We start from the raw sequence: 25,102 nt of genomic DNA, 5'->3' as shown, positions 1-25,102 counted from the left end.
CATTTACATACATCTCGTCAGAGAAAACTTCCCTTAAAAATACAGGCCATAAATAAAGCCTGTTTCATAAGCTGTCACATTTACATTTTAACTGATAGAGGGTTAAAATAAACTTGACTCTTGATAACAGGCCTTACAAATAAACTTCATCTTTCAGTATTTAATCTGATAATGGTCTATACAAATACACTTGAACTCTTGAGTATATAATCGTGATAGGCTAAACAAACAAACTCCACCTTCCGCGAGTAAGGTCACTCCTACTTTAGCCTACAGGGGGCGCCTGTGTTCCACGTTCAAGGTATGCCAGTCACCGAGCTTAAGATGACATCACCACCACTGACACCGCAAGTTCTTCTGAAATGATGAATGTGAGGAAAAAGTGACATCATGGTTTACTTGCTCGATGAGCATGAGTGCCTCCTTAGTGTATGGTGCGAAACACTTCAAACACAGATAAAAAAAAACGTATTTAGTTTATTTGAAAACATAGATTTATTATCTAGCAAAAGTAGCTCTCTTCTTGTGCGGGTTTTTTCTGTCTCCATGTTTCACAAAGTCTGCGTAACACTGCTCCAAAAACAAAACTAAAACATTCATTCAGCAGTTAATGCTTAGTAACATCTCCCCAAACCGCCTTTGATACTTCACCTAAAATAATCAGCTTTTCTCTCAGAGAATATTAGTTAACACTTCAGTGACTAGGTCACTCGTGAGTATATCAACTCCTAGGAGTTAGTCTAAGTATCTTTTGATCTCTTTTTACTAACTCTTGACCACCTCAAAAGGCTGTCCTCCGCAACTTAACAAAATGTCCGCCCAGCGCTTGGGAACAACAGTGTGGTCCACGTCCAACCGTACCATTTAACCCTTTAGCCTCAAATAGAAGAAACTGGTAAAAAGCTTTCAAACTAGTGCTTCATTCATCCAATATGATAAAAAAAAATAATAATAATAATGACATTAAGTTAACCTTATAATAAGTGAGTATTAATGCAGGAAAAGGGGATATAAAATTGCATGGTGTTTCCTGACGCTGGAGAGTTAGCACTAGCTTAACCCCTAACGGGAGGCACATGGGAGGCGTGGCCACAGCACTCTGCTGGCAAGGGGGGAGGGGCTTCTAGGGAAAGGGGTGTGTCCTGTGAAGAGGGAGGGGATGGGACTCCTGGGGTAGTGGGCATAGTCAGTCCGATGGAGGAGGATAGGCTTCAGTTAAAGGGTGGGGCTAGTTTTTGGGATGGCAGGGGCTTCTGGAGAGGGGGTGTGTTCCGTCCGATCCAACAGTAGAGGCTTCCTGGGGAAGAGGGTCTGGCCAGTCAGAGTGGCGTGACAAAGTAGTCAGCGGGCTTCTGGAAGCTGTGTGCTTGTTGTGGGTGATTCTGCTGCTGCAGCTGAAGTTGTTGTTGTTGTTGCTGCTGTTGTTGCTGCTGCTGCTGTTGCTGCTGCTGTTGTTGCTGCTGCTGCTGCTGTTGTTGTTGCTGCTGCTGCTGCTGTTGTTGCTGCTGCTGCTGCTGCTGTTGTTGTTGCTGCTGCTGCTGCTGTTGTTGTTGTTGCTGGATAATCTGCCGGACCTCCTCCTCCAGCTCTGGGGGGATGATGAGCTGGTCATCGGGGTCCGGTTGGGCCGGGGCGTTGAAATACCCGCCCTTCTTGGCGGGAGCGTCCGCCGCCACCTCTATCAGATCTTGGCTCCGCCCCTGGCACGCCACCGAGCCGTTGGGGCGTGGCCTGCGACCCAGTGTGCCCGACAATGCCCCCTCGGCCCCGGGGCAGAAGGGGGGAGGGGGAGGAGGGGGAGTGGGGACGGGGGTCGACTCGGGTTGAGGCGGCGGCGGCGGCGCCAGAGAGGGAGAGGGTGACGGGGAAGCCGGGGCGGAGGTCAGCCCCGGGGCGGAGGACAGCCCCGGGGCGGAGCTCTGGGGGTGCGCAGCGGCGGCGGGTGTGAGCGCGGCGGACCGCGCGGCGGCGGCGTGCTCCCAGCTGTGCAGGCGGTGCACGTCCGCCTCCACCTCCACAAGGCTGCCGTTGGAGAACACGCCGGCGATGGGCTCCTCGTCCTCGCTGTCCAGCCCGTTGTCCGACAGCGCCCCGGAGTACTGCCTCTGGAAGTCTGCGCCGCCGCCGCCGCCACGCACGCCACGGCTCCGCCCCGAAGACGCCCCGCCTCCTCCTCCTCCTCCCCCCGCCAGCGGGGTGTGGGGCGTGCCCGGGGGAGGGTCCTCCGAGGAGGCGGTGGAGCCCACCTCGCTGCTCATCTCCGAGGTGCTGAACTCGCTGCTCAGCTCGCTCACCGTGCCGGACGAGGGCGCCGGGGCCGGCGGCAGGAGGGCCAGGGACCCCTCGCCGGGCGGGTACGGGTGGTGGTGGTGGGGGTGGTGCTGCTGCTGGGGGTGGTGGTGGTGGTGGTGGTGGAGCGCGCCGTGCGTGCCCAGACCGGGGCTGCCCGGCGGAGGCGGCGGGGGCTCGCAGAAGCCGCAGCAGTCGTCGGTGATGCTGAGCTGGACCACCACGGCGCTGGCGCTCAGCGGGCAGCCGTAGCTCTGCGCCAGCGTCACCAGCTTCTTGGCGGCGGCGAGGGAGTCGGGCACGCTGCGCACCGCCTCCACCGCCTCGCTGGGCGACAGCGTGTCCCACAGGCCGCGGCTGCCCAGCAGGAAGAACTCGTCGTGCGGCGTGAGCGTCACCGTGGAGACGTGGGGCCGCGGCGTCACGGCAGGGCACAGGAAGGAGTAGCCCATGATGCGGGTGGAGTCGGTCACGCCGTTCACCTTGTTGTCCTGCGGGCGGGGGCGGGGGGGGGGGCACAAGGAGGATTCACACTACGGACCTCCGCGAGAGCGAGCGCTCACCTCATGTAGGTGCATGATGATATTCAGCAAATCTTGGACAACATTTCTCTCTCTCGGACCTCATACGTTGCACTATATCATTTCACCAAATATTCTTTTTAAAATGACCAATGAACCAAATATTTAAACTGCAACATTAAGCAACAACAGTTTTTAATTACTGATTTATAAAATATTTATCGAATATCAATACATTTATTGAATTTTCTGTGGCTCGACTAATCAGTTGAACAACCAATCTTTGCGGTCATAATATAATATTTTACTCCTTCAGCATACCACTATATTCGAATTATACTCTTGAAGCATCGATTCCTTATTTTACTACTCAACCCAGACTCTACCCTAACCCGATCATTCAATAAGATCAATAAGAGTTTACAGCGTCGACCCAGCCCCGACCGGTGTCCTGTACCTCGGTGACGATGGCGTTGTGCGTGCGCACGCGGCGTAGCTCCTCCTCCTCGCGGACGCTGTGCGTGACGGACAGCGGGAGGGCACGCCCGGCGCGACACAGCACGGCGCAGCACTTCCCCACGTTGGCCGCCGTCAGGGTGAGGCAGCCCCCGGAGCCGCGCTCCGAGAGGGGCGGGGCCTCGTGGCGGATGTGACACAGCGCCGCAGAGCCGCCAAGACGCTGGCCCGCTGTTCCCAGTTTCCTGCGCGGGGGGGGGGACGGGGACGGGGGGGGACATGACATGTCACACACATGTAGAGACACACAATAACACAGAGCAACGTACACACAACACACGTTGACATACACATCACACACACACACACAGTCACACACACACACACACACACACACAATAACAGAGCGACGTACACATCACACACAACAACACGCGGTTACATACAGGAAATACACACGCACATAACGCGTTATGGAGCAACACACAGAAGTACACCAAACAAACAGAAACAATTAAAAGAGGCACGCAAACAAACAAGAAAGGATGTCTGGACATGTAATTCAAGGCCGCTTACAACATTTCTTTAGTCATAAAGCAGACACTTAAATGTTAATCTAGGAGGGGGGTTATGCATCGCGCTCATCGAAGCTTCGGGAATTCACTCCAGTTCACACACTCAGCCAGGATACATCATAAAAAACGTCTTTGATTCTTGCGTCATGAGCCTTTTGTGAATCGACATGTCGATTATCACGTATGGCTTCTACACTGCATTCGGTGTGAATGAGGGGTACCACTGCAGCAGGCGTGTACCTCTGCATGGTGAGAAAGGTGTTGGTCATGTAGTTCTCTCGTCTTTGGCTCTTGTGGAGTTCCTCAGCCAGCACATCTCCCATGGTGCACTGCAGCAGGTAAGGCACTTCAACGTTCCTCTCGCCGTCGAACACACCGTACAGCGCCTCGCGGCTCCCGCAGAAACTGTCCAGCGCGAGGGCCGCTACACAAAGCCTATCAATCAAAACACACACACAGACACACGCACACCATGTAAGCACACAAATAAACTGTCAATCTGCAAACAAACAGTCACGCAGCCTGTTAGCTCACAGACAAACACACAGCCTAGCAGCTCAGAAACCAGTGAACCAAAATCCTTTGAGACGATAAACGCCAGGGTTTAAGCAAGGTTAAAGGTGACATATTATACCACCAGGTGTGAGTGTGATGAGCTGTTACAAGCAGTTTGGAAAATCTGCCTCTTCTAACACCACAAGTGGGTGTCTCACCTACTTGTGATGTATAATACGTCACCTTTAAGCTCAACTTTGTGTTTATACTACAAAAAAGCGAGCACCGCAATTTCAAAACAGACAGAATTGGAACAGTTCACTTCATAGAAAGATCCCCTACACCCATTCTTAGTATAAGAGAGTAAATTAATAAAAACGACTGTAATGTAACATAAAGACGTTTCACTGACTTGTTCTTGACTCCCGAGGCCTCTGTGTAGCCGTGGCTCCAGACAGCAGGGACCCCGGGCCCCTCGCTGGCCCCTGGGGCAGACGGGCTGGGGTCCACCCTGAAGCACCTGATATTACTGAGGGGAGAGAGGGAGGGGGGAGAGGGAGGGGGGAGAGGGAGAAGGAATAGCAGAGGGAGTTGTTATTTATTGTATGTTAAAACTCATTTTATTACACGTTATGTGCACAATAGCTTGTGAGTTTATTGCTTGTGTGTGTTTGTGTTTGTGTGTATGTGTGCGCGGCTGCGCGCGCACGCGCGTGAGTGCCTACTTGAGCAGCTCCAGGCTCTTGTGGTCCAGGGTGAGCCTGGGGTTCCCCGTCAGGTCCAGCTCCTGCAGCTTAGCAGGCAGACTCTCCGGTAGGGAGACCTCCGTTATCTCATTACAGCTCACATCCACACACTGCCGGGGGAGAGGGACAGAGGGACAAAAGACATCCGTGAGCTTATTGCAGCTCATGTCGCTAGAACGATAAGAGACAGAAGGGAAGAGAAAGAGACAGAGTGTGCGTTGTTTGGGTGTGGCTGGGTGACGGGTGTTGACGTCCCTGTGCGTGTAGGAGGCCTGGGGTACCTTGATCTCGGGGAGCTGGAGGACCTCGGGGAAGACGGTGATGCAGTTGGAGTGAGCGGCCAGCGTGTGGAGACGCCTGCAGCTCAGGATGGTGGTGGGGACGGCGCGCAGGCGGTTCCCACTCAGCTCCAGCTCCTCCAGCTGCTCCAGGCCCGCCAGCTTACTGCAGGAGGAAGGGCAGGGAGGGTGTGGTGGAGGAAGGGGAGAGGAGGAGGGTGGAAAGGAGGAGGAACGGGAGCACGAGGAGGTGGAGAGAGAAGGGGATGAAGGAGTGGGCCGGGCGGGAGAAGAGGGTTGCATGGTTAGGTTATCACATTAAATGTAATTAAGTCCGTGATACTAGGGCTGGGAGACACGGAGGAACTAATTATGATGGTAATGATAGGAAACGGGACACAATAGGTATTAATTAAGTGTGTTCATGTTCATTAAGTATTATTCATCACATAAGCTGAAAATGTACCCCAGCATGGAAAAGTGAGACAAAATAGAATTTAGTTTTCCCATGTTGACCGTAATTCCTTCCATCAAAATGAAGAACAACATTTTGCTGTACAACGTGAATCGATACAAACGAGACAATGACAGATTCTCACCTCTAATTATAAACTTTGTCAAGGAGTACAACTGGCGTATTTTGAAAACTCCCAATTGATTTCTTTCCTTATGTAGCTTAACATCTATTCGCTCATGTTGAAGATGGATCAATACATAGACTGATAGATTGAGTACTTTATGTATCCCCAGAGGGAAACGGAAGGGATCAGGTCGAGGTGCAGCGTTTTACCTGGCAGCGAAGGTTTGCAGCAGGTTGAAAGCGAGATGGAGCACCCTGAGGTGGGTGTGTCCCGCTAACAAAGGCACACACTTGTCTGTCAGGCTGTTATTGGTCAGGTAGAGCTCCTGGAGTGTGCTTAGGCTCTCCTCTGATTGGGTCGCCGGGGGGACGCTCTCCAGCTTATTGGCTGATGCGTTCAGGTACCGCAGGCTGTTATGAAAGACAACCCAGGTTAAAAAGAATGCCAGGAATACAAGTGTTTATTGAGGATGAAGGGAAAAGAAAGGAACAAAGAATTTGGCAAAGAAAGAAAGAATGATTTAACAAAAGAAAGTAGAAAAGAAAGAATGAAAGAGAAAGAAGAGGAAGAAAGAAAGAATGAAAGCAATGAGGAACAAACAAAAAGAGAAAGAAAGGGACTGGTGAAAGTGTGTCAACCTCAGTGCTTTGATGAACAGGTTGTGGGGGAGCCCTGTGAGCTGGTTGTGTTGCACGTCCAGCACCTCCAGCTGGCATCGCTCCAGCCTATCGGCGAGCGAGCTCAGGCGGTTCCAGCCAATCAGGAGCTTCCTCAGGCTGCTGCTGCACAGGAACCTTGGGGAACACAAACAAAATGCATTGGGTTGAGTTTGGGGGGGGAGGAATAACCTTTAAGGGCTCGCTCTAAGCACACCTGGCGATGCCATGAGAGAGATATCACCGTGGTACTATTAACACATCCAGACCAACGCCACCTCAGGGCGAGCTCTGCAGCAGAGCGGATCAAGTGTCAGGCCCCCACCGCTGAGGCTTATTAGTGAAAGCGAGACAGGCGTGCACACTTGGAGCGAGCACTTAGGACATTAACGCCCGCACTGGCGTTAATCACACATGTGTGTTGTGTGTCTTTCGTTTAAAGAGAGAATCAGCGTGTGACCGCTAAAACAACTTAGGAGTAGGGCTTGTACATGCAACGTAAAATCACAACAACCATTCTAAAAGCATAGAAGGATTGGAAGGTTAATTGTTATGTTTGTGGTTATGGTGTTTTTGACATTGTCTGGTAATTAAATCGTAAAAAAACGATTAAATATTTGACAGTTCGGCAAAAGAAAAAAATGAAGAAGTCTAGAATATGGTATGTTGACTTTTATTTGGTATTTTGAGATTTGTAGCAATATTTAATCCCAGAGTATTGCCAACAAGACATCCCATGATGCATTCTGATGTACAAGCCCTTTAGACAGTACAAAATGTGAAGGTTGTCTGTGGGGGCCGGGCACCTTGTTCAAGTACAGGTTGTTCTTGTACAGGTAGATTGCGAGGTCGGGGATCGAACCCACGACCCCTTGGCTGGGACAAATGCCCTCTAGACGGTGTACATATTCACACAAGGTCCTCACTTGGGTTTTTCAAGTACTTAAGAAATTAATTTATGAATCTGCCTCTTATGTTGTGTATAGGACATGTGTGTAAGTGTTTGGGGGTCTGTGTGTTTGTTTTGGGGTCTGTTTGTGTATGTATGTAGCTTACTGTAAGGGCAGCTCGGTGACATAGTTGTGATTGATATCCAACACCTCCAGTCTGCTGCAACCAATCACCCATCCAGGAATACTGTCAAGCTTGTTCCTAGAAGACACACGCACACACACACATATCCGAATGGATCACCACACACACACACACACACACACACACACACACACACACACACACACACACACACACACACACACACACACACACACACACACACACACACACACACACACACACACACACAAAAGATCAAACCCAAACACACAGTCCCCAAACAAACACACAGACACAAAGAGTTAGGGCAGCAGTTTGTAGCGCAGGGAGAAGCGGGCGTCTGCAGTAAATAGGTCGTCATTATAAATAGCTGGGCGTTGTCATACCGGGAGAGATCCAGAGCGGTCAGGCTCTCTGGCACGGGCTCCACCTCCAGCTGCTTCAGCTCTGCCCAGCAGAATACAGGAGTTAGGGGGACATATGCGGATCACACCAGGCATAGCGCTAGGCTGTGTAAAGCCCTGGTTTATAGGTCCAGATGGCACGCGCCAACAGAAAGATAAAACGCGTGACTCATCCACAGCGGGCTGTGCTCGCTAAAGTGCTGAGCGAGGGTTTCTTCAGGATGGAAGATTTGTAACTCAATGACATGTTGAGAGAATGTCAAGCACTCGCTTTGATGGGAGAACTCAAGGTTTGTTTTTTGTTATTCTGGTTTGAAAGAGATACAGATCAGGTAATGCTAAAGCCCAGTTCAGACCAAAGGTTCGCCTCGCAACGACTTGCAACTCGCAACTCCGAGTCGGGCTGCAACGTTCTAAAAGCGGGGCAGTCCACACTGCTGCACCGGGCGGCGACGTCAGGTGGTTTCCCTAGCAACTGTGAACGCTCTGGCACAGCTGAGAGCCGCTACAGCATCAGCATCACACGGGGGCATGTTGGAATGGCCGCATGTAACCATATCAACGGTTATAGATAACGTTTAGCCTACTGTGGACAGTACGGGACTGGGACGGAGCAATGCCGAGGCGTACAAGTTGTTCTGTGCCGTGTCCTGATTGGCTGAAGAGAAATAGCTACGTTGTTGTGTTCTTAAACTGGACCTGGCGATTTTGACATGTTCAATCTCTGGCGACTCCTTGCCACGGCATCAGCCGCGCTGCAACGACAGGTTCACACTGCTGCAACTTTTCCCCTGCGATGTTCCAAAACAGTCTCGTTGCGAGGCGAATCTTTGGTCTGAATTGGGCTTAAGGGTTTTGTCCCATCATGACAAGCGGAAATGATTCAATGATCCAATATGAAATGCATAATATAATTGTACTGCTCTTCAACTATTCATGTGCAAGTTCTAATGGACTCTATTCATAAAGTATATCAGTGATTTATTTTGCCCAAAAACACCAAAGGATCCAACCGGCAACTCTCCAGTTTCCAATCGTCCCCGACCGCTGAGGTACCCAGCCCACGTACCATTGTTGGCCGCGTGCAGGGCCTTGAGGGCGTGGCCGCTGACCCTGAGCCGGGCCAGGCTGTTGCGGTCGCAGCGCAGGAGCTCCAGGCTGGAGAGGGGCCGGAGGTCGAGCTCCTCCAGCCCGGCGTCCCTCACGTCCAGCTGGGTGACGTGGGCCAGCGCCCCCGCCTCCCCCAACACCACGCTCTGCAGCCGGTTCAACCTGGACCCCCGCCCAACACAAGAGACACAGCTTTAGTTATACCTGGAGGAATACATGTAGTGGATGTTATCACATAGATCGCAACATATGGTGAGAAATATTGATAAATCCCAGTAATTACAGTTGTAATAGAAATAGTATGAGTAATAGTAGTGCGGTAGGAGCAGCAGCACTATTCTCATTATGACTCGCTATTAATCATAGCATTATGCTTATCTATCAATCATCATGAGAATAGTAGATCATAATGCTTCAATAATAGGTGTGAATAACAAGGCTCCTGTTAAATATTTCACATTCGAGTAAACCAGACATACCCCTGAGCATTTCAGCAGAGTTTAAGATGTTTCATGTTTATTCAGGGGTAAGCGTCACCAAACCTCAGAGCAGACACAAGTTCAAATAGCTCTAGACATCAAACATGAATCTCCCGCCGGACCCGAGGTCAAACGGCTCTAAACATCAAACATCAAACTCACTTCAGTGCCAAGGTGCTACACCGCAACGTGCTAATGGCGGAAGTAAACCATGGAAGGAGCCAAATCAAAGTGGTACCTGAGGTCGACGTGTCGCGCGGGCAGCCACTGCAGAGCAGACAAGTCCAGCAGGGAGAGCTTGTTCCCGGCCAGGCACAGCCGCTCCAGCCCCTTGAACTTCTCCAGCACCGGGGGGATGCAGTGGAAGCGGTTGAAGGAGAGGCCCAGGTAGACCAGACCCTCCAGGGAGCCCAGCTCCACAGGCAGGGAGCTCAGGCAGTTCCCGTCCAGGAGCAGAGTCTGCAGGCTGGCGGACACGTTCAGTTAGAGTTAGGGGTCTGATTTATCTCGAGTACATTTTGGGTGTTTAGGGTTGCATTTCTTTTGAACACTCAATTATGTCACAATTAATTGATTTCCTCCATCCTCTGGAGTGTGTACAACCAGATCCATCTCATACATGGTTAATTACTTTAATGAAACATTAGAACCATCTTCATAGTGCCGATAAGAATAACAATATTGTCCTGATAGAAAAACACTTTTGCTCACACTGTTATAGATAGTAGATATACTAAAGTAATACTTACTATAGCTCTAATAAAAGTAACTTTTAATTAGAATTTAATTCCTTATCATTTTATAATAACACAGATACACTGCTTTGCAAGTGTTTATTTATCCGTTGGATGCAGATATCACGTCAGAACACTCTATCCCCTTCCCGACAAGGGCACGCCAGCTATGACTTTGCACTATGACTATGAGGAAGAAAAACTACTGCAGTGTCAGTGCAGCCCACTGGTGGACTGCCAACTCCTCCCCAACACAGATCATTTATCGGCAGTGATTGAAACGCAAGAGACACACCTTCGACCTGCTGTTTATCTTCCCAATTTACTCACTCTATGATTTTATTACCGAGAAGCTTTTTAGCGACAGCCAGGAGACAAACAGAGTGTTAATACGCCTAAAGATGCAACGCTCCCCTCTGTGAATGGAAATCTGCTCTGTCAGTTGTCGGTACGCGCAGAGGCTTTATGATGATTCTGCTGAGCTCTGTATTAGTAACTATTTCCGATTTACACTCATGTGTGATGTCACCAATGGTCTAATTTGACATGGCTTGTAAGCAATTGATCGCTAATCAACAAGTCACCTGGTGGTAAAATAGGGGCAGTTTAATGTTCTTCCGGATGCGACAGTAGCATTGAGATTAGGGTCTCATAGCAGAGAGGATCACTACTACTACTGCTGTGGGTGATAATGTCATTGGGGATGCGTAAGTAGAGAACCCTGGAGATGTCCGATCCGCCTTTACGAGCAAACCGGATTAGAGAGGATTGGCCTGAACGCGTCCCCCCCCCATGCCCCACCAGCCCCATCCAACCCATCCCAGTGACTCACGAGGGTTACAAACGTCGCTGATGCCAGCACATGAGCACATAAGTACTGCACGGTATCAAACTCTGATACACTGAACTGAGTTTGTCAGGTTGCAAGGTTGCTCCCACCCGATCATCTTGTGTTGTGAACACTCAGATCCAGTGCAAAGCGACTGTGACATGAGAAGTTGAGGGGGGCGGTGAGGGTGGGGGTGAAAGTGAGTGTGGCAGATAGAGGAATGGTGAGGGAACAGGGTTTATGTGTGGGGGGGTGGTGGTGGTGATAGAGGATGAGGTGGGGGGGCCCTCACGACGTGGGTGACTTTGAAGGGTGAAGGTGCAAGTGGGTGGGGGGTTGAGGTGAAGTTGAGGCAAAGCTGAGGGTTGGGCTGATGGGGAAGGTGAGGCAAAGGTGAAGGGTAGGGATGAGTGTGGGTGGGGTTTATGTCAGGGCTGGTGTTTAGGATGGGGGTGATGACGGGGGATGAGGCCGCCGTACGGTCGACTCACTTGTGCATGGTCCCGGCTGCCGGCGGCAGGGAAGTCAGGAAGTTCCCCGATAGGTTGATCTCCGTCAGCGAGGACATGTCGCACAGCGCCACGGGGAACTCACACAGCCTGTTGTTAGACAGAGTCAAGCTACGCAGCTTACAGAACCTGGAGAGAGAGAGGTGAGGAGAAGGGAGAGCAGGGAGGTGAGAGGGGGAGATACAGTGGTAGAAAGATAGAGAGAAGCGAAAGGAAGAGACAGACAGAGAGAAGGGGGAGGAAGAGAGATAGAGAGAAGGAGGGAAGGAAGGAAGTAGGCAATGGTGGGATACAGAGAGATATACATTGGAAAAGAGATGGAGTCAAGGGGAGTAGAATTTAATAAGAGTAAGAGAGAGAAAGCAAGAGGGAGATATAGATGAATATGGTGACAGAGAGAAAGAGAAGGGCAACGATAACAGAAGAGGAATATGGCAATGGATGTGAGAGGAAAGACAGATATATAGCGGGAGAGAGAGAGAATTAAAGGAAGAGGCATGCGGGAGATGTAAAAAAGGGAGCGAGAGAAAGGATTTATGACTGGATAATCTGATGTTAAACTCAGGTTTCCGAAAGATATATGACAGAGAGCGCAGAAGAAAATACAGTTGGAGACATACTTGAATCGAGGCAGTTATTTTGAGGTGAAACACAATACAATATGAAGGGAAGAAATATGAAATGATGGTTAAGACAGCCACAGACAGGGACAGGCAGAGACAAAAATAAAGAAAGAGAAGAGCGAGACCAAGGAAAGGTAGAAACTGACAGGAGAGGTCAGGGTTGTCAAGAGATGTACTATCTAAACATTTGCGTCATGCCAATCTGATAAGCAGTGGAGAACGCCTTTGCGAGTTTAGGAAATAACACAAGCATATTGCTTTACGAACCATGTTTACAAAAAGTTGAAGGGTTTGGTAAGTAGTGGAAGCATGCATTCCACGCATGACTATGCAAGTGTTTGCCTATGCATGTTTGTGTGTGTATGTGCCACTGCCTGCATGCCTTTGTGTGTGTGCGTCTGTGTGTTTAACTCATTGTAGTGTGTTTGATGGAGGACCAAGGGGTGACCGGCCGTTCCGGCCCCACCTCTCCGTCCTGACGCTGGGCCGTGGTAGCGCGCCGCCGGAAAAACAACACGCATTCCTGGAAACGGAGCTCTGGGAAGCGACTGTTTATATATGAACAATGGGAGCGGATCTCCACTCCCATCAGGAGCAGGGCAGCCCACCACCACCCACGCCCACCCAGCACAGAGCCCCCCAGGCTCTGGGCTGCGGCCAGGGACCCAAGAGGGCAATAAACAGAGGATATAGGAAGGAGCTACCAGAGGGCTACTGACAACTGCCATCGGGCAACGGGCACAGCTATGGGGCTCTTCAGACAACAGCTATGGGCTACTGACAGGAGCTAAGGGGCTACTGACAACAGCTATGGGCTACTGACAGGAGCTAAGGGGCTACTGACAACAGCTATGGGCTACTGACAGGAGCTAAGGGGCTACTGACAACAGCTATGGGCTACTAACAGGAGCTAAGCGGCTACTGACAGGAGCTAAGGGGCTACTGACAAGAGCTAAGGGGCTTCTGACAAGAGCTAAGGGGCTTCTGACAAGAGCTATGGGCTACTGACAAGAGCTATGGGCTACTGACAAGAGCTATGGGCTACTGACAGGAGCTAAGGGGCTACTGACAGGAGCTAAGGGGCTACTGACAGGAGCTAAGGGGGCTACAGACAAGAGCTAAGGGGGCTACAGACAAGAGCTAAGGGGCTACAGACAAGCACTAAAGGGGCTACAGACAAGCGCTAAGGGGGCTACAGACAAGCGCTAAGGGGCTACAGACAAGAGCTAAGGAGCTACAGACAAGCGCTAAGGGGGCTACAAACGAGCGCTAAGGGGGCTACAGACAGCAGCTAAGGGACTACAGCAAAACCGCATGGGGCTGCAGAGAACCACCAAAGGAGCTACAGAGAACAGCTAAGGGAATACAGACAACAGCTAAGGGCCTGAGACAACAGCAAAGTGGCTGAGGACAACAGCTAAGAGATACATGGAATAGCAAAGGGGCTACAGGCAGCCGCCAGTGGGACTAAAGGCAGGGCTAGTGGCTGAACTCCAGCCCAATAGTAGCAGAGGAGGAGTTGTACCCATGCCTGCTCCTTAATAACCTGTCTCTGTCTTCTAGCAGTACTCCCCAACCTGACTCAAATGCAACTGTAGAACATTCTGAGCTCCTCGACAGGACTAAAAGAGGAGTGCTGTAAAGCACTGTGCTGCCAACAGTCAGTACTCCCGCCGAGTTCTAATCCCTCCTACTTACTGCCGTTACAAAAAACTTCTGGGCTGGCACATCCCTTTATAATAGGATTCTTGGTGCTCGGGAACCCCATATGGGAGATAAATCCCAGGGAGAAAAGACAACCGTTTAGCGTAGGCAGCATGCTACAAACAGACAAGCCGCTGAACAACAAGCTAACAGGTGGCATCTCTCTCACCCTGTGGTGCAGCATGTATCGCCAAAGCCAGAACAAACTGTAGGGTGTTCTACCATAGAGAGAGGGCTGATTAGTGTCTCTAGTGTTATCTGGGAGGAATTCACTAACCCCTATCTGGTCCTTAGAGACCGCCTTACACACACACACAAAAAAGAGAGAGAGAGAGAGAGAGAGAGAGAGAGAGAGAGAGAGAGAGAGAGAGAGAGAGAGAGAGAGAGAGAGAGAGAGAGAGAGAGAGAGAGAGAGAGAGAGAGAGAGAGAGAGAGAGAGAGAGAGAGAGAGAGAGAGAGAGAGAGAGAGAGAGAGAGAGAGAGAGAGAGAGAGAGAGAGAGAGAGAGAGAGAGAGAGAGAGAGAGAGAAGTGTATCTAGTGTTATCTTGAATGTATTCACTGTCCAACCCCTACCTGGTCCTAAGAGACCCCTGACACAAGAGAGAGGGGGGTATAGTGTCTCTTGTGTTATCTTGGATGAATTCCTGATGCTACCAAAGAGCCGTGAGGTAATGTGGGCTGGTACTGCAAAACAGCATTGCCCTCTGACTCCAACACCATGACTGTCCAATTAGAAATAGGAGGAGGAGGGGCTACAGAGAAACATACTAACAAATCAAGCTGGGGGCCCTGCACACACATGTCTTGTTGTGTAAACACTGGGTGGGCGTGTGTGTGTGTGAGAGAGAGAGAGAATGTTTGTGCCTGTGTGGTAGAGGTCAACCCAAATACCAAGGACTAGGGTCTGGGAAGAATGTATGCATTTGTGTGTGGGGTTGTTGCAAGTAGGTTTGAGAGTGTAAACAGCGTGTGAGCGAGAGAGAGAAAGAGAGCGAGCTATGAGTGAGGGGTAGATCTAGGGTCCAGGGGGTACCCGGGGCTCTGGGCAGAGTACTAACCTGGTGAGGGCCCCCAGGCCCCTGTGAGGGGACATGAAGTTGTGTTTGAGGTTGAGGTGGGTGAGGTCCTGGCTGTAGAAGAGAGCGGGGGGCAGTTCCTCTAGGCTGCAGCACGACAGGTCCACTGAACTCACCCTCTGGGATGCAATCTGATGCACACACACAAACACAAGGACACACACACACACACACGGACACACGGACACACACACACAAACACACACATTGCAGGACTTTATTATGCAGAGCAAATAGTAATATATGCCATGTGAGAATAATAAATCACACTTTTATGCAGCGCCTCTCAATATCTTTCAAAGCGCTTTGCATATTTAGTGTGTGCGTTTGACACATCATCCACAGCCATATATATCATTGGAAGGACAAGTCTTTTATGTGTACCTTGGCTGCGCTGCGGTGCCAGCGGAGGTGTTCTGTGTACGAGTCGTAACTGACGTAGTAGGTCTGGTTCTGGGGACCGGCGGAGCTGAACGCCAGGCAGTGGCTGTGTCTCCGCACCTCCTCCACCTGGAGCGGGCACGCACACACACACACACACACACACACACACACACACACACACACACACACACACACACACACACACACACACACACACACACACACACACACACACACACACACACACACACACACACACACACAACCCAAATGAAGATACCTTTCTGATCGAAAACAAAACATCAGCTAGTCAAACCTCTCCTCAAACAAGTATACTTTTCTACAAAAATTAATCTTTTCCTTTCAGTTTGAGAATAACTTTAATTATACAGTGAACAGCAACGATATAACAAGCATAAAATACCCCCCCCCCCCCGTTCTCCCTCCACCACCCACTCCTTGTCAAAAACAGCCAGCCAGTGAGGAATTGAAAGGAAAACGATGTTTGAAGACACCTTTCTCATCAGATACAAGAACATCAACCCATTAAATCTGTCAAAAGCAGCTTTTTATCGGATCACAAGACACACACACACACTAAACATCCACCTGTCAAGCCTATCCTCAAATGAAGCAACTCTTCTGATGGCAAACCAAAGGAGAGCCTGTCAGACCTCTCCTCAAACATAATCACACACACACACACACACACACACACACACACACACACACACACACACACACACACACACACACACACACACACACACACACACACACACACACACACACACACACACACACACACACACACACACACACACACGGTAACCTATAGTACCGAAGGCGGGTTTCTATTTGCAGACAGCAAAGGAAGACAGATGGTACGTTTGTCTGGGAGAAAAACATTGTCGCCTTCTACGGTTTAATTTTGGATGTCAGATGTAAGAAGAAAAAAAAAAATCCTCGGATTGAGCCAGCCCTCTACTTGTTTTCAAAGCCTTATTCATGCAAGTTCATTAGGAACTTGAATGTTTCGAATGAAAACTTTTCGTCATTCTTATGCTAGGACACTAGCATATGCATGCTCTCCACATCATATTCCTTGTTCTAATAATGATTGTCATGCATACACGATTTATATGCTAGTATAAATAATATACATCATTAATAATGTGTAAACATTTTCGGTTCAACTATTTCCAATGAAAGAAACGATAAAAGGAAAACTATAAAATAAGATAAAATAAATCTATGGAAACTCTTTTTCTCGTCAGAGTAATGAAAAGTCACCCTTCCATAGTGGGTGGCCCCATCTCTTCCCCTGTCGTGGTTCCCGCTCTGTCCCAGAAATGCTGACTATCACACGCACCTTTCCACCAATCAGAGGCAGGATGTGCATCTTGCCAGTGTGTGCATGCTTGACGGAGGAGACGATGAGGCAGGTGCCACTCAGGATGACCTGCCGCTTGGACCAACGGTTCACCGGAAGCGCCAGCTTCCCCTTCCTCACGTTGAAGACCCCTGAGAGCTGCACTCGCTCCCAACCGCCCACGCTCCGTGGCTTACCTGGGGGGAGAGGGGGTAGATGTTTAACTGCTTTGTTATTGTAAATGTTTATGTACCATCAGTAAAGTTATGCTAACGTGTATTGAATTGAGAGAGAGGGGAGAGAGACAAGAAACAAGACAAGAAAAATAGAGAGGTGAGGAGACAGTGAGGACAGGGAGAGATAGAGAGAGAAAGGGAGAGAAGAGTGCGTGTGTAACTCAGGAATAAATCAAGACGTTTATTGTTGGCCGACAGGAACAGAGACTTCATTTTAACAATGGTCTTTTTGCATCGTACAGGAAGTTATTTATAGGCGCTTCAGAATGGATGTCCACCTTTTTGGAATAAAAGGACAGACACATGAACACACAAACACACACTTCCCTCTTCTCTCCCAGCGCAGTGGTTATATAAGTGAGCCCTAACAGCCAGAGGGCTCACAGGGAGAGTGAATGAGGGTGTGTAGTCAGCGGGGCGTGATTTGTTTTATTAACCCCTCGCTGGCTACGCGCAGCATGGCGGGCTTGGCTGTAAACACAGTGTAACCAGGGAGTCAGAGAGTGAGAGACAGAGAGAGAAAGAGCCAAAGAAAGGGAGAGATTCATCACACAAGGTCCGAGTTTCAAATACGCCTGGGGCATTACTGAGGCCGAAAAATGTTCATTTTAGGACTGGGTGATATATCATTAAATATGTATCAGGATAGGACTAAAACTAGAATCATGCTCGGATTTTGGTCATATGTATATCCTTATGTGTTTTAAGTGATGTATTACAGGAAGGAGAAGTAAATAAATTGTTACCAGGCAATAAGAATATATAGAGAGAATAAACGGACCAGGCAATATCGCCCAATCCTAATTGTCAGTATAGGTTTCCTCCTACCTTCAAAACGTGCATGGTAGGGTACTTGTAATGTTGCTCTCCCTATTAGGGTGCTTGGTTTGTAGATGGCTTGGTGATTGAGGGTGCTTGGCACGTAATAGTGCTGGGAATAGTGTACTTGGTGGTATACAGCAAGCAGATTACCCAAGTAGCAAGATGCACTAACTACTTGCTCCTTAATGATGTGAATCTAAAGGAGAATCACTTCAACAAGTTCTGTAGGATAGTCGCTAAATACATAGGTCGCCCTTGAAAGAGAGCGCAGTCAGCCCACGCTGGGTGGCTAAAAGCTTAAATCCAAACAAATGAAATAACTCTGGGTCCCTTTGTTCTCCTGCTGCTCTCAGCAGGTCTAAGCGGGCTAAGCATAAACACGCCACTTTCCTCGTCTACTCCCACGGCGGGAGTAGACGAGGAACATTCTGAGCCAGTTGAAAGGATCTCGGATCAGATTAGCTTGTCGTTACGCAACGCCTTACGAGACCGACGGCCAGCTCTTCGCTGCCTCCTCCTCCTCCTCCTCCTCCTCTATCCCGGGCCTGAGGCTGCCACGGGGCTCACCAGTGAAGATAATTAACTCTTCATATCAATTAGTTCATCGTCCGTCCTCCCAGAGCATGTATGACAGGAGGCCAGACGCACACATTAGCGAGCGAAACCGAGCTACCGGCACCTCGCGATGCGAAGGCCCTCCTCCTCGTGAAGAGGGTGCGTGTGGCGTCAGCGGCGCACAAAGGGCCCTCACAGTGTTGGGTCCTCATTAGCATATTCTCCTCCGCTGTCCTCACTTGTCCTCAGCTCTTGGTACACTCTGAGCACTCAGTGCCCCGGACCGTGATTGTTCAGATCCTTCTCCCACTCTGTTCCCTTCTCCGGGCCATGAGTCCTTCATTTCACCATTTGCTAGTGCTTTTTGTCTCTTGTGTTTTATATTTAACTATATTTTACTAGTAGGCAGTAGGCTTTTTTTTATGTTTTTCTTTTACCGCTGTCGATTTTTGGAGGTTCATTTTGCATGCCAATAAGGCTGCTTTGAATTTAATCTAAAAAGCATTATCTTTTGGTGGTACAGTACCAGTCACCTCTCTGTGAACATAAGAAAAGCAATCATGACTATCTAAAAATAATATATAGAAAATACGTAAAATAACTTAAGCAGACCACTTGACTAGCTGACACTGACACTCCCTAAATAACTTCCAGCAGCAGAAAACCTCCTCCAAACAGGCACAGAACTCAACAGAATGCCAATACAAGACGTAGTGAAAGGTGTTTCCCACAACAATGCTCCTGAAATGGCACACAGGGCCATCGCTCTCCTACCAAGGTCCACTACGTCTGGTCCAATCTAAACAACGGAGGGTAATATGGATCCTGCCTCCCCCGCCACCATTTCCCTGGGTGGTTCAGAACAGACACAAGACAGCTGTAAGCGCTACTATACACATGCCATACACGACCCCTGGCCTCCAGATCTGCTGCCATGACTCGACATCCTGTCTCCCAATGACCATTTCCTACCGGTTGTTTAAAATAGCCCTTCCGGCCACTCTCTCTTGTCCTTGACATGCCGCAAGGCGACGCCCACTCCGCTATTTGCCAATAAGCAGGATTGACTGCAAACAATAAGATGGCCTGCATTTACCTAGCCATTAAAAGCGCTTCACATTTTACACACAACATTGACCCATACAGACACACAATTTCATGGAGGTTAGTGACCGTCTTTTGTTTGGTTAGAACTCCGGATGATCCAGAGATTGCATCGGAAGTAACCCCGCCTCCAGAATGCTCCCGCCCAACCTGCGATTCCCCAAAGATGGCTGCTGACTCTCGAATTGTATTGGTGCATGTAGCGTGCCATATAAAAACACAGCCTATTCTCCGTTTCCGCTTTTTCATTTTGGGCTCTGCTCCGAAACCACAGCCCTGGCCGCGGTTACAGCTGCTGAGCGACCGCGGCATGCACACGCAGCAGCACACCAACGGCTAATAGGGTATGTTAGCCCCACGCCCACGCTCGGCTGAGGGGATGTAGTTTAAGGAACCGGAGGAAGGTAACAAGCTGCTGGTGACCTTGAGGAGCAGAGAGGAGCAGAACAGTGGAGAAGAGTCTGCTCCTGCTTCTCCTCTCGTCTCTGGTTCATCAGAATTACAGAGGAGGTGAAACCTGAGTTCCTCTGAGGTCGCCGGTCCTCCGCTGTCAGCACTTTGCACGTGTGAGGGAGACAGTGTGTGTGTGTGTGTGTGTGTGTGTGTGTGCACCAATACACGCTCATAGACATAGGGCATGCTGCTGACTCAGTCTCAGGTTAAACATCTACATCCATGCCAGTTTGAAGCTTTGGTCATTTCAGAGAAAAAGTTACTGGTTGTCCCAATATAAATAATGACACAATATTAATGGGTGATTTATCGCTTGCTCCTAGAGGTAATGTTGAGTTAATGGTGGAGCTGCCTTGCTTGAAATAGATGTTTGATCCAGTCATTATGATAAATAATTTATTAAATTGTATAGAATTGCTTAGCCACAGAATAAACATGCAAGGCTTGTGTGGTAATCATTTTGAATCCTATTAATATGCTAATGCTGATATCTTCCCTTGGATCTATCTATTTAGATTTCTGAGTGTTGACTGTTGATAGATAGATAGGCTGTTTACAGTAGGGAAGGGCATACCAAGCTGGTCATGGTGTTAAAATGTTCTTGCATGTAGGTGGAGTGGTGTGGGTACCACGTTGTATGTGCCAATACACTTGCGTAGTAGTATTAATAGTAGTGTCAAGTTTTTACAATACTTACTCCATTTTACACGAAGCAGAATTATTAAAAACCCGGAAAAGGTATTTGGAGAAGCAAATAGCATATTATTAGTATGCTATACGCTTTTTGTCTATCAGTAAATAAATAACATGCATTGTTATCTATAACTCGTTGTCACACTGGCTTTGTTGTTGTGAAAAAATTGTCAAAGATAATTCCCAGGGGTTTTAATCCCAAGTGACACCCCAGCGGCGACATCCTCTTACCCTGGCCTAAGTCTGTTTGTCTACGGCCAGAACAGCACCAATAACAACAAGCATTAACCATCTTTGAAAACACAGCACATCTATAACAACAACAACGATAACATCCTAGGGCTTTCAACGCGCTGCTCTGTGGGAAGGGCAGTGCGAGGCCGCTTGCTACCTCCAGATGGGTCTACCTGTGTCGGGGAACGGTCAGGGCGGGGAGAGGCTCCCGGGGACCACAACATTGACATTGTTCCAGCAGGACCATTCATCACAGAACCACTGACCCAACACAATGGGAGCTCCCATGAATGAGCAGAGAGGGGTGTGTTTCTGTGCGTGTGTGTAGACTTATCTGGTGGTTATTTCCCATGAAGCATAAATAAATTATATGTTTTAAGGAAATAAGCACGTTTGGGTGTTCCATTTAGAATAATAATGTTAAAAGGATGAAATGGTTACATCTGCCTTTTCGTGGTTTTACGTTTGATATGGCTATGATTAAATTGGGCTAGGTGTGGTGGATCTGGGGGGAAACAGTGAATCATGGTAATAACAAAAACAAAAACAAAAGAGAGAACAGAGACAGGCCAAGGCCAAGCTTTAGAAACAGCCAGTAGGTAATACAGGAATAATAAAGCCTAAAGTTTCCTGCATACTGTGAAAAACCCATAGATGACAGACTCTTGGGGGTAGCGTCTGTTTTCATAGAAGTGTGTATGTACATAATGGTAATGTGTATGAGCGGTGTGTGTGTGTGTGTGTGTGTATGAGCGTGTGTGTGTGTGCGTGCGTGTATGAGCGGTGTGTGTGTGTGTGTGTGTGTGTGTGTGTGTGTGTGTGTGTGTGTGTGTGTGTGTGTGTGTGTGTGTGTGTGTGTGTGTGTGTGTGTGTGTGTGTGTGTGTGTGTGTGTGTGTGTGTGTGTGTGTGTGTGTGCATCATGAGTTCTTAGGACCTGGTGACTGCATGATAATTATCCTCCTCATGTGTACTTATTATTGGCCCTCCCTGGAACTAATCTGAACCCAGAGGAGCTTGTATTACCGTCAACACAACGGGGTTATGAAAAATGACCATCACACCCATTCTCATTCATCTCAAGTGGAGGATTCAGGGACACACATCCTGTGTCCCTGAACACTGTGCATGTAAGAAAGAGATTTCTACTCACCAAAGTAAAAGCGTATTAGGCAGCCAATCTCATGGTTCATGCCCTCCTCCTGGACGCGCGCCGGGTCCTCGAAGCCCAGGTTGGTGAGGTACTCATTGAGTATCTTCAGGGGCCTCTCCTCGTCCTCCAGCCTCCAGACTGAACCCCCGTGCACCTGCATGTACATGCCCGGGGCAGGGGGCTGTCCGACGGACTCGGGCCACACGGCGCCCTGCACCAGAAGCTCCAGGTCCGGCTGGGGAGTGGCGCTGCTGCCTAGCGGCCGGGCCTGGGAGCTGGAGCTGCATTTGGAGGAGAGCGTGCCGAAGTCCGGGGTGTCGGGCCTGCTCTCCGCTCCTCCACCGATGGTAGAAGAAACATCGGCGTAGTCCTCCAGTGTTCTCGCAGACGGCCCGTCTTCAGCAGCACCTGCTGGGTTCGAGGTGGTGCCCCGGCCCCCCCCCACGCAGCTGCCCAGGCGCGTGGGGGACGAGGCCGAGGTGGTCTCTACGTCGTCCGAAGAGCTCTCGAACGGGTCGGGACCCTCCGTGGGGCTGTCGGCATAAGGGCCGGGTCCCAGGGCGTCGCTGCCCACACCCCCAGGGGCCTCACCCAGGGAGTCGCAAGGCTCGCTTCCGTGGGGCCCACAGGAGCTGAAGTCCTCGCAGGTGCTGCTGGTCTCCACGTCGGAACCCGAGTACAGCCCGTAACGGTCGTCAATGGCGATGGGCTCCGTGTCGATGCCCAGGCTGAGGCTGTCGCTGAGGTACACCTCGGAGGAGGGGTCGCTGGGCATGCTGTCAGAGAACAGGCAGCAAGAGAACTTGGTGTCTGGGTAGCACTGGGCCGGGTCTGTGACTTCCAGGGTGGACTCGGGCTCAATCTCCGACTTGGGGATTGAAACATACTGCGTTTTTTTGACGTCTAAGCTTTCACATGAACTCTGCTTGTCGTCGCTCTGTCCGTGGTTGCTGTCGTTGCAGTTTCCGTTCAAGTCCACCTGTGCGCCTGTTTTGCGTTTCATCCGCACTATCGTCCCGGCTTTGCCTTCCTCCAGTTGGGTATAGATTTCTCTAGCCGTGGTGTCTGTCGTGCAGAGCACTGGTCTCGGGTAGGAGGGGGTTAGCCAGTCGTGGACGTGGACGCAACCCCGCTGTGGGTCAGCTTTCACCCATGCCTTGTCTGACACCTGGAGCTGCTTGGACTGCTTCTGCCGTAGGAAGGTCTTTCTGTCAAGGCTGAGAGTGTTCAGCGGAGAGCTAGAAGGAGTCGGTGTGGCCGCCGTCTCCGCCGAAGCCACCGCGGGCTGACCGGCGGTCGGCGGGGCGCCCAGGGAGAGGTTACGCTTGTGCTTTCGCCGTCTCCTGTTCAGCAAAGGGTTGACCGGGGGGGCGGCTGCGTTGCTACTGCTGCTGCCCGATGCGAGGCTGCTGTAGGTATTCCCCCCCGACTTGACAGCGGGCATGTTTACACTTTTAGCCATGCCACCGTACGCATTGGCCACTTGATTCTGATAAATACCGTTTCTTATAGCGATCTGAAGTAGAGACGTCGTTGCAAGTCCTTTAGCGAACAGTTTGGACTCTCCTCCGTCGTCCTCCCCGCTGCCTGGTCTCAGCTTCCCGGGTGACAGCGACGACAGCCCGGGGTGCTTCACGGAGTTACCGTCGCTGCTCGGCTCGCGGGTTCCTTGTGTCGCCGACGACGACATGCCAGAAGCGTCCATCTCCGACTCTTTGTCCTTCATAATCACGTTCCTCGGACTGTCCATCATGGTCCACTGTAACAGCGATCAACACACCGTTAGTTAGCAGCGACACAGCAGCCAGCAGGTGACGGCTAGCAGGGTTAGCATTAGCCTTTAGCCCTCCGTATCGCTGGTTACGCGCCTATAATAGCATGCTGTAGTAACTCACCGCACTTCATTCAAAGAGTTGACTACATCCTCCCTGTGAAAATTCCTGTCAGCTAAGAGTGTCTAAAGACAACTAACAGGGTGGAAATGGTGCAAAGTGTGTGGCGTCCAGCATAAATGCTAGTGGTGCTAGCGGTGTACAGGACGGGTCAATACTACTCTGGTCTGGACAGGGCGTGGTCTCATTGGATATGAATTAGCACAACCGAAAGCTAACAATGTGGGATAGTTAGTATCCCAGATGTTTTGTAGAGATGTTCATGCTGAAAGATTTTAGTAGAAGTGCTGTATACTCACGTTTACGGTGAAACTCTTGCTGGAGAGTCGTATGATGGAATGTCACGTATTCATTTTTCCATCTAGTCGGCTGGTAGTCGCATACCAGAGAAGGCAAATCCCGTCAACTGGCGCCATCTAGTGGATGGACGTAGCTATTGTGGTTTCAGGTTCAAATTAATTTTTTCACAAAAGAAGGTGTGTGTACCCCTATAAAAAACGTATTTTAGGGCGGTAGGCTACATTAGTAGGCTAAAACTAGTTTGAAAACCACAGGGTTGCATCATGGATGTATCGGCAGACGGATATTATAAGAATAGGGTTAGATGCTATTTTACACAGACAGTGTATAGATTACTTGTTTTACTTCATTCATGCGTTTATGACGGTACAGATAGCCGGAATGATTAAAAAGGACGTCAGAATAGTCGGAGTCAGGTTGATGCGTTACATCTGCTTGGTTCAAAGTTCACACGGCTACAATAGGCGAACGTTGGTTCCCTGGAAGAATATGAATGAATTGGAGAATCTGCTATTTCACTGATTGGCAGAGTATGGCTTTGCTTGGTCATCGGATATGCATTAGCACATCTGAAATTGAAGTCTTAATTTATCCCAGATTCTTTGCATTGTTATTCCTATTTTAATGATTCATGCGGAGTAGCGTATTGTTGCCTACATACGATGATGTGGGATCTAGTTTATGATGGATTGGCAGATCGCGTCGAAGTGGCGCCATCTAGTGTATTGAGGCAACTAGTGGTAAAAAGAGACGCGTATCGAATTAGTAAACACATTGTGGTATC

General features: G+C 49.7%; 1 protein-coding gene across 1 annotated transcript; it reads right to left on the bottom strand.

Moving 5' to 3' along the window:
- Nucleotides 1-15: 15 nt before the first annotated feature.
- Nucleotides 16-24,408, bottom strand: LOC130393440 (PH domain leucine-rich repeat-containing protein phosphatase 1-like). The gene is made up of 18 exons (XM_056604121.1): nt 24,318-24,408; nt 22,127-23,885; nt 16,879-17,075; nt 15,507-15,632; nt 15,105-15,253; nt 11,701-11,847; nt 9,885-10,112; nt 9,127-9,329; nt 8,040-8,100; nt 7,654-7,749; nt 6,580-6,735; nt 6,151-6,351; nt 5,364-5,526; nt 5,062-5,192; nt 4,749-4,865; nt 4,082-4,276; nt 3,268-3,511; nt 16-2,780 (listed from the first exon to the last, which is right to left on the bottom strand). Exons 2-18 carry the CDS (start codon nt 23,877-23,879, stop codon nt 1,320-1,322), a joined length of 5,628 nt encoding a protein of 1,875 aa, XP_056460096.1. The 5' UTR covers nt 23,880-23,885; nt 24,318-24,408; the 3' UTR covers nt 16-1,319.
- Between the last annotated feature and the right edge of the window lie 694 nt (nt 24,409-25,102).

The sequence above is a fragment of the Gadus chalcogrammus genome, chromosome 12 (genome assembly GCF_026213295.1).
Source record: "Gadus chalcogrammus isolate NIFS_2021 chromosome 12, NIFS_Gcha_1.0, whole genome shotgun sequence".
NCBI classification, from domain to species: Eukaryota; Metazoa; Chordata; class Actinopteri; order Gadiformes; family Gadidae; genus Gadus; species Gadus chalcogrammus.
This window is presented reverse-complemented; position numbering and strand designations above follow the sequence as displayed.